At 40.3% G+C, this 9,157-nt stretch overlaps 1 protein-coding gene across 1 annotated transcript; it reads left to right on the top strand.

The window, feature by feature from the left end:
• The first annotated feature begins 3,280 nt into the window (after positions 1-3,280).
• LOC134296587 (interferon beta-like) lies at positions 3,281-8,551 on the top strand. Its single transcript, XM_062971877.1, has 3 exons — positions 3,281-4,340; positions 6,540-6,656; positions 7,966-8,551. Exons 1-3 carry the CDS (start codon positions 3,689-3,691, stop codon positions 8,040-8,042), a joined length of 846 nt encoding a protein of 281 aa, XP_062827947.1. The 5' UTR covers positions 3,281-3,688; the 3' UTR covers positions 8,043-8,551.
• The last annotated feature ends 606 nt before the right edge of the window (positions 8,552-9,157 follow it).

The following is a 9,157-nucleotide window of genomic DNA, read 5'->3' on the forward strand; positions in this document are numbered from 1 at the left end:
GATAAAGAAACATTTTATTTTTTTCTTTCTTCATCCAGTGTGTTTCTATATGTTTATGTTGACATTTGAAATTCACTCTCATACTCATGGGCTGCACCTACATCACATGCAAGCAAGACCTACGTGCCAAATCTGGCCCACCAAGTCATTTTCTGTGGCCTGCAAGGCTCCATCTACACTGCCATATAATCCGGTTTTCACATCCAGATTATCTGCTTTGAACTGTATTATATGGCAATGTAGACTCATATAATCCAGTTTAAAGCCGACAATCTGGATTCAGTATAGATCCAGCCATAGTTACACTTATTCAGTTATACAATTACAACTGGCCATTGAAGGCAACCATAAGGCTGATGAAAAGGCTGGTGAAAATTAGTTCAGCACCCCTGATCTACACTGTAGAATTATTGTAGTTTAACTTAACTTTAACTGCCATGGCTTAATGCTATAGAGTCTTGTGAACTGTAGCAAGGAAAGGTTGGAGTGAAGTACTATTAGAAAAAGAAGAATACAAACTATAAGTCCCATTATTCCGCAGCACTTAGGCATGACAATTAAAGTGGAGTCGAACTGCATTCATGCTTCAACATAGATGCACCATGATCATTCCCTGCAAGGTGAAGGGGGAAAGAAGATTGGATGGGGAGGCATTCAATGAGAGTGAAAGTAAAGGTAAAGGTTTTCCCCTGACATTAAGTCATCTCCATTTCTAAGCCAAAAAGCCAGCGTTGTCCATAGACATCTCCAAGGTCATGACTGCATGGAGTGCCGTTACCTTCCTGCCGGAGCAGTACCTATTGATCTACACACATTTGCATGCTTTTGAACTGCTAGGCTGGCAGAAGCAGGGGCTAACAGCAGGAGCTCACCCAGCTCACCGGATTTTAATTGCCAGCCTTTCGGTCAGCAAGTTCAGCAGCTCAGCGGTTTAACCCACTGCTCCACGGGGGGCTCCAATGAGAGTGCAGGTGGATGGCAAAATTGGCAAGTAAGTCATAAAGGCTATTGGTTGATAGGTTTATGCATACTGGGAAGCAAAAAAAGGCCTAGCTCTTCTGTAACGATTTGAATTTGGTCACGGAAAAAATGTGGCTGGCTATCAATACATTTGGAGTAGGTGTGGCACTAATGGGGTGACTGCAGGGAAGCATATTCCAATTTAAAGATGAATTATTTGGCTTGCTTAGACTATCCCTAAGAAGTTTTTTTTAGATACTCCCAGGGAAAAGGTTTATGTGTACATTCCACATATATTTACATATATAAACAAATAATTCAATGTGTCTACAAATTTCTCAACTTCAGATGGTAGCAGTAAAAAATACATTCATGTAAACTCAATGTTTAGCTACTGAGGTTTTTTTTAAAGCTATAAATGGAAATTCTGAAAAGAAATTGTTGATTCATCACCTCATAGAAGATACAGTCAGGAGTTGTTGCAGCTTATGACAGCCGTGTAGGCTGGGTCTATACTCAACACTCCAACTTAGGCCTGAGTGTGGACTATGAAGCCTGGACAAACAAGCCCCCTATTTGGATTCCCTAAAATCTCCACTTTTTCCATGTTGCACTGACGAACACATGTTTTGGTGCCCTAAGTATTAGGTCTATTTCTGGGTATATGACCTGTCGATTACAAAAATGGCACCAGTTTTCCCATCCGCTCTAGGTTTAGAGATACAGAACACATGCCTTACCCTAGTCTTCATCTGCTCGCCCATTTAAAAAAACATTGATAACCATATCTAAGAAACTAGAGCTGTTATTGTCTATTCAATGCAAGTTTCTGAATCAGTACCCTAATTAATCCCAGGAACAGGCCTAAAAACCAAGACACCAAGAATTTTTTTGGTTGGGTTGTGATATTAGTCTATAAATTAACACCAGTTCAGACCACTTGTGAGGCCAAACCAGACTCTACCAAACTGACTGAAGAAGATTGATTTATCTTTTGAATGTTTGAATGCTTAAAGAAAGATAAAATGTTTATTTATTTATTATTTATTTCCAATATTTCTACCCCGCCCTTCTCCCCGAGAGGACTCAAATGATTGAGACCCAAAGTAGGGTAGTTTCTTTCTTCTGGTGCTAACTTTCATATTCAGCCATGGGGTGAGTAACACTTGTTTGCCTGGGGTACAATAAAATACTTTAGTGCTGGAACTTGCTTCTCTATTAGCAAAGATTTCTAACTGGATTGGTCAGTTCAAGAAAATGTCACATCCATTAGGTAAGAAAGGGGAGCAAATTCAGAAATCAGCAGATAGTGCCATGGCTTTTGTAATACAGTAGAGTCTCACTTATCCAAGCTAAACGGGCCGGCAGAAGCTTGGATAAGCGAATATCTTGGATAATAGGGAGGGATTAAGGAAAAGCCTATTAAACATTAAATTAGGTTATGATTTTACAAATTAAGCACCAAAACATCATGTTATACAACAAATTTGACAGAAAAAGTAGTTCAATATGCAGTAATGTTATGCTGTAATTACTGTATTTACGAATTTAGCACCAAAATATCCCGATATATAGAAAACATTGACTACAAAAATGGCTTGGATAATCCAGAGTCTTGGATAAGTGAGGCTTGGATAAGTGAGACTCTACTGTAGTTCTAAATGGCATAATGCTCCATGCTTAAGTTAAATCCAGTGTTAATCCCAACTAGAGTACCATTAGAACTTCTGTTAAGTACTAACCAAGAAAAATTCTATTGATTCAATAAGCATACTCTAGCAGGGACTAGAAAGAGCCCCGGTGGCAAAGTGTGCTAAAGCATTGAGCTGCTGAACTTGCAGAACGAAAGGTCCCAGGTTCAAATCCTGGGAGCAGAGTGAGCGCCCGCTGTTGCTCCAGCTTCTGCCAACCTAGCAGTTCGAAAACATGCCAATGTGAGTAAATCAATAGGTACCGCTCCGGTGGGAAGGTAACGGCACTCCATGCAGTCATGCCGGCCACATGACCTTGGAGGTGTCTACAGATAACACCGGCTCTTTGGCTTAGAAATGGAGATGAGCACCAACCCTCAGAGTCAGACATGACTGGACTTAACGTCAGGGGAAACCTTTACCTTTACCTAGCAGGGACTAACAATTTGATATAGGCCTTTGTTTATTCATGTTTTTAAAAATCTTTGACACTCCACCTATCCAGGTATTGAAATACTAGAATAAATGACAAACAGAATATCCACACATGTTCAGTTAAATGACTGTATACGGTTTCCATGGATACAATTGTCTGTTGATAGGATTCTCTCTGCAAGATCCGGAACTCTTCTTGTCTGATGCTCTCAGTTGTGTGGAGAGTGCCTTGAAATATTAGCACTACTGTTTTGGGAATGAGAAAAAAGACCAGTCGCAACAGAGGACATTCTTATCCCTCAGGAAAAAAAATACCACTGCAAATCAGTAAAGTAAAAAAGTGAATTGTATAATAACCAAACCAACCATTTATGCTTCATTGCTGAGAGCACAGAGCGGCACTTCAAGTTGTTCAACATGGACCAGTAAAGAATATCAAGTGAGTTATTCCAATGGTTTATCATTGGGAAGAAGTCTGATTTCCATCATCTTAAGATCAGTTCACCAAATAGTTGGCTTTTATCTGAGAAAAGTGAAAGTAGAAGAAGACTATAAACTGGAGGGGGGGGAAATCCAGTTTCTTAACAGTGAATAGGAAACACATGGCTCAACAATGCAGCAGACACCAAGAGATCTACCCCAAGAACTCATTTTCCAGGTTCTGCAATCCAGAAAATGACTCCATTCCTTCCATGTCCATCATAAACATCAAGAGATGGCTCCTAGCCTTCTGCCTCTTGATGTCCTTCAGAGAAATTTTGTCTCAGGATTGTAACGATCTCCGCCATGAACTAAATGGAGCCAACAAAGCAAACTTGGAACTTCTGAACGTCAAAATGGGATCAACCATTCCCCTGCAATGTGTAGATGATGTAATCAATTTCTCATCCAAACCCAATGAAGAGAGTCTCCCAAGCATTTATGATTTCGAAGAGGAAAATGCCACAGTGGCCATAGATGAAATCCTCCAACAGATAAGTTACCTCTTCAACCAAAACCATACCAAATTGTCCTGGGATGAGAACTCCATTGCCACTTTCAAACTTGGAGTGGACAATGAAATCAAGAAATTGACACCGTGCTTGAGTGACAGCATAGATGAGTTGAGAGATAAAGTGAGAAAATACTTTGAACGAATCAATAACCTCCTGAAAGAAAAGGAATATAACCTGTGTGCCTGGGAGATTGTTCAAATGGAAGTTAGGCAGTGCTTAATAGTGGTTGATCAACTCATCTCAAGGATCCCCAAAAAAGGTACTCTGCGGTCGCAAAACCTATCCTTTTATTTAAAACTGGATAAAAAGGCAGTCTGATTAGTAGGTACCAATTAAGTATGGCTTAATTATACTAATTTCCAACCCAGAACTGTTTGAACGACTTGCTGCATTTCATCAAGTCATGTCACTCAATGAAATTACGCAAATCCCAGTTTGCAAGTGGGATAGGGATTATGTCCCTGAGTCAGAAGATGAAATGAGAAGCATAATAGTTTGTAGAAGAGCCAGTGTTACGGGGGAAAGGAGGCAGAGTGGGACAGATTTTTCCTGTTTGTGTGTGGCATTCTCTATGCTCTGTTAGCTCAGCAGCATACTTTCCCACAAATTTCAAAGATGAAAACCAGTACAACTCAGAGTAGGGTCAAGCAACAAGAGTGCAAAAGCAATGAGTATCTCTTATCCAAAATGCTGTTTTAGATTGCAGATTTTTGTCAGATTTTGGAATTGAGCCATGGGAATTGAAGTGCTGTCAAACTGCATTGATTCCGCAATGTAGATCAGTGGTTCCCAACCTTTTTTGTCCAGGGACCACTCTCCTACAATAGTACCAAAATTGTTACGAATCAGTTTTTGGTCAACTTTAGATTCAGTTTGGTTATTTGGGATACTGATTCAGAAAATTGCTTTGGATAGACCACATCAGCTCTGATTTCTGATACAGAACATATGCCACCCAGTAGTCACCATCTGCTCACACACATAAAACCATATTTAATAATCTAGAGCTGATATGGTCTATCCAATGCAATTTTCTAAATCAGCGCCCCAAATAACCCCAGGAACAGGCCTAAAAATGAAGCCATCAAGGCGCCCCTGCTTCCAGGTACCACATGAATGGCTCCGCTCAGGGGGAGGGAGAAGGAGGAGAAGCAGCAGTCAGGAGGCTTGTTGTCACACTTTTCATGAATAGTCAGCCTCTCCCCTCCTGACATCCTCGTTGCCTCGGCAGTATAAGAGAGTTCCGCGAGACCAGTCACTCTCGTTGCAATGGTGTAGTAATGGTGGACCATATTTTAGTTCTTGGGGACCACTGGTGGTCCATGGACCACAAGTTGGGAATCACTGATGTAGATGCACCCCTTATACGTAGACCAGAAAACAGCAGCATGTTGAATGGTTAAAAGCGTTTAGATTGGACCAGAGGAAAAGGCAGCAAATCAGTTTGCCACTGCTTTAGGATGAATCAAGCTCCCCTTCTACCATTAACTGCAGTTTAAAATAAAAATTTAAAAGAGAATGGGACAAATCTTGGAGCAAAACACCAAAGGAAGGGTTCAGTTTGAAAATTGCAGAGGGCTAGTGAAAGCAAAGTGTTCAGCCATCTCCAAAGGATTGTGGATACCAACATCTATGGATGTTCAAGTAAAATATTACTTGTAAGTAAAATATTGACCCTTATTTAAAATGCTGAAATCAATGTTTGTTTTTTGGATGTTTTTAACATTTTCAAGCTTTTTTTCACGTCAGGAGCGACTTGAGAAACTGCAAGTCGATTCTGGTGTGAGAGAATTGGCTGTCTGCAAGGATGGGGATGCCCGGATGTTTTGATATTTTTACCATCCTTGTGGGAGGCTTCTCTCATGTCCCCACATGGAGCTGGAGCTGATAGAGAGAGCTCATCTGTGATCTCTCTTGTTTGGATTCAAACCGGCAGCCTTCATGTCAGCAACCCAACATTCAAGTCATCATCAGTCCTGCCAGCACAAGTGTTTAACCCACTGCACCACTGCAGTAGATAGTTGAATCTGTGGCTACAGACTGTGGATATGGAGGGCCAGCTGTACTTTGGCACCAATCAATACAACTGGATTTGTATACATTATAATGGATTTATTATGTAACCCTCCCAAAATGTCTCTAGTCATATTCAATCAAGTTTTGGTTCCTTCTGGACATACCAAGTGTTTCTTCTCAGCAGAACGCACTTCGGTATTTCACAATTGGCTAAACCTTGATGCCTTATGGATTGAAAATTAGCTCACCGACTTCCCCTCCCACAATGAATGAGGAGAGGACGGGTTTTCTAGTAACATTAGCAGAGGTCCTCCAACACCGCACAAAAACATCATTGAGAGTGGGAAGGTTGTTTTTTTTAAAGGAGAGAGGGAAGGAACGAAGGTGGGTGCCTGAAATCAAAGGATCTATGAAGGCTAAGGAAACTGATTTCACCTTACAGCTCCTGTTATAATATTGGAGGTGAATGAGACAGATACTCAGCCAGCAAAAGAGACTCCCGCGCCATGTACTGCACAAGCAGGCTCAAATGCAGAGACCAACCAGGAGGTTCAGCTAGGTGAGTATTCAATGGATATATTTCTTAGGAAGATCTTTCTGTGTCACTACAGCCACCAAAAGAGTTTCCAGATGGAGCATGGGAGCTCAGGAGGAGGGTCTGCTTTTTTTTGTATGTATTCTGTGACTAAGTATAACTTAATGGGGATCATGGCAGTCAGAAAGATATTCTGCATGGGGAATTGCAAGAAGGTCAAATGTATTGGTGTAAAATTTATATGTTAATCCCCCCCAGGAATTTGGAGGTCACATTTGTAGTGTTACCAGAAATGTTTTTGGCATTATGGATAAAGAACTGGAGAGTAAAATAGATTGCTACTTCGGTATATGACAGCAGCAGCCAGAATATTATTTGCTTAAACTTGGAAATTGGCTGAATTGACAATAGAAAAATCAGTAGTTAAGTCTGCTGAGTTAGCCCAAATGGCCAAATTAATGTGAATAAGCCAAATTTTAAAAGATTTGAAACTGTTTGTGGATTATTTGATCAAAAAGGAATCTAATAATGTTGTAGTACATAAGTAAAGGTTTTCCCCTGACATTAAGTCTAGTCGTGTCCGACTCTGGGGGTTGGTGCTTATTTCCATTTCTAAGCTGAATAGCTGGCGTTGTCCATAGACACCTCCAAGGTCATGTGGCCAGCATGACTGCATGGAGCGCTGTTACCTTCCCGTCAGAGTGGTACCTATTGATCTACTCACATTTGAATGTTTTCGAACTGCTAGGTCGACAGAAGATGGGGCTAACAGCAGGAGCTCACCCCACTCCCCAGATTTGAACTGCTGACCTTTCAGTCAGCAAGATCAGCAGCCCAGCGGCTTAATCCGCTGCGCCACCGAGGGCTTTAATGTCAATTTTAATAGGATTATTTAGTTGGATCTGTAATGATATTATTATTATTAATATTAATATTGTTGTTGTTATATTAAAGAAACCTTTATGCTTATGATTCAGAATGTTTGAGATTGTAATTACACTTTCAAAAGACATAGTGGCCAGAATCTAGGTAGGTCCTAAAACTGTGAGAAAAAACATCTAGAGCTCTTTCATATTCTCAAGACCTGCTCTGGAGGACTAGGAAGCTCTCTAGACCAGAGTTTGTGATGTCACGGAGGACTGGAATCAAGGGAGGAAGATAAAATAAAAAAACTCAGAGTGAGTTCTCCATACATATGTGTTTTGGGCATATGTGTGTGGAGAACATCACCTCTCCTGAGATTTACTAAAGGGCTTCTTTTATCAGTTGAAGCCTGGCCAGTGAGATTTCAAATTGTGGGAAGAATCTTCACCAGTTTCCTCCTCTTTTCCAGAGTTACCTGCAGTCTTAGATACAGTGATGCAACAGCGACAGCTGAATGAACGTACCAACATGAAGGCGCCGACCTGATCATCCAGCTTTCACCAGTGTTCTTCCCGTGGCATAGCTCTAGGGAGACAAATCTTTCCACTTCACCTGTTACAATTGTTTTACTAAGTTGAAAATACTGTCATCGAATTCTGAAAAATGCAATGCTACACTGAAGCCCTAGACATAAAATAGACAAAAATACAATATACTAGAGAAAGACCAAAGATATGATCTTTCACCATTTTTTACAAGCATGCTTTAAACTGCGACTGAATCCCGTTTGCCTTGAACGTAGCCAACATGTTCAGTCCCTCAGAGTTGTCAGCTGTAAGGTTGCATCCACTTAAGCCCAACAAATATAATATAATTGATTCCAAAGGTCTGTATCTGTCAAAAGGGCTGTAAGCTTTATTCATATTGTCAGTCAACCTGAATATGTGAAGTTGTTTAATGCCCTTGTTTAATCTCATTTATTTTTTGTCTTCCTTTAAATATTGCTTCTGCCAAATATTAAAATGACATTTTTATTAAAAACTTTCCTAACTGTATGCAGTTTGATGCCTTTGGTGAATTTTAAAAGAAGGAAACAGTGACATGGGGCATTATCGCACCATGCGGTTATACCGTCAGATCAATGCATTAGGAGCACTTTTGCCTCAGCCTTATTGCACAACATTGTTGCTTACCAGACATTGCTAAACTGCAGGGTCATTGAAAAGATGTATTCTTCCCATACTGGAAATGGTCCATTAGTGATCACCTATTCCTGCAACAATTGGGTAACTAGGTTGTGTGCAGGTATCTCACAACACTGTGAATAATCCATTGAGGATGTGTGGATATGGCAGACTCTCCTTCCCTGAAGAATTCCCAAGGTCAGATGGGGAATATGACCTTTTTGTATGTTTAAATCCCTCCTGAACTCCACTTCTGGTCTCTGTTTTTTATTGTTTGCATAATATTATAGCACATCTTACCATCATGCTGCCATAGCTCTGTTAAGAAAACAATTTCTTAAAATATTAGATGGACAAATCATCTAGCTGGGGGCAGGGTACAGCAGCTGGTAATGACACCATTAATGCAAATTTTAAAAAATGATGCAAATGAAAACAAAAACAAAAACAAACAATGCTCGTAAAGTACAAATGTGA

Source organism: Anolis carolinensis, chromosome 2 (assembly GCF_035594765.1).
Source record: "Anolis carolinensis isolate JA03-04 chromosome 2, rAnoCar3.1.pri, whole genome shotgun sequence".
Classification (NCBI taxonomy): Eukaryota; Metazoa; Chordata; class Lepidosauria; order Squamata; family Dactyloidae; genus Anolis; species Anolis carolinensis.

Coding starts and splice junctions, on each gene's coding strand:
- LOC134296587 (XM_062971877.1), top strand. CDS start 3,689: ATGGCTCAACAATGCAGCAGACACCAAGAGATCTACCCCAAGAACTCA. Junction 4,341..6,539: donor CTCAAGGATCCCCAAAAAAG/GTACTCTGCGGT, acceptor TTCACCTTACAG/CTCCTGTTATAATATTGGAG. Junction 6,657..7,965: donor CAACCAGGAGGTTCAGCTAG/GTGAGTATTCAA, acceptor CCTCTTTTCCAG/AGTTACCTGCAGTCTTAGAT.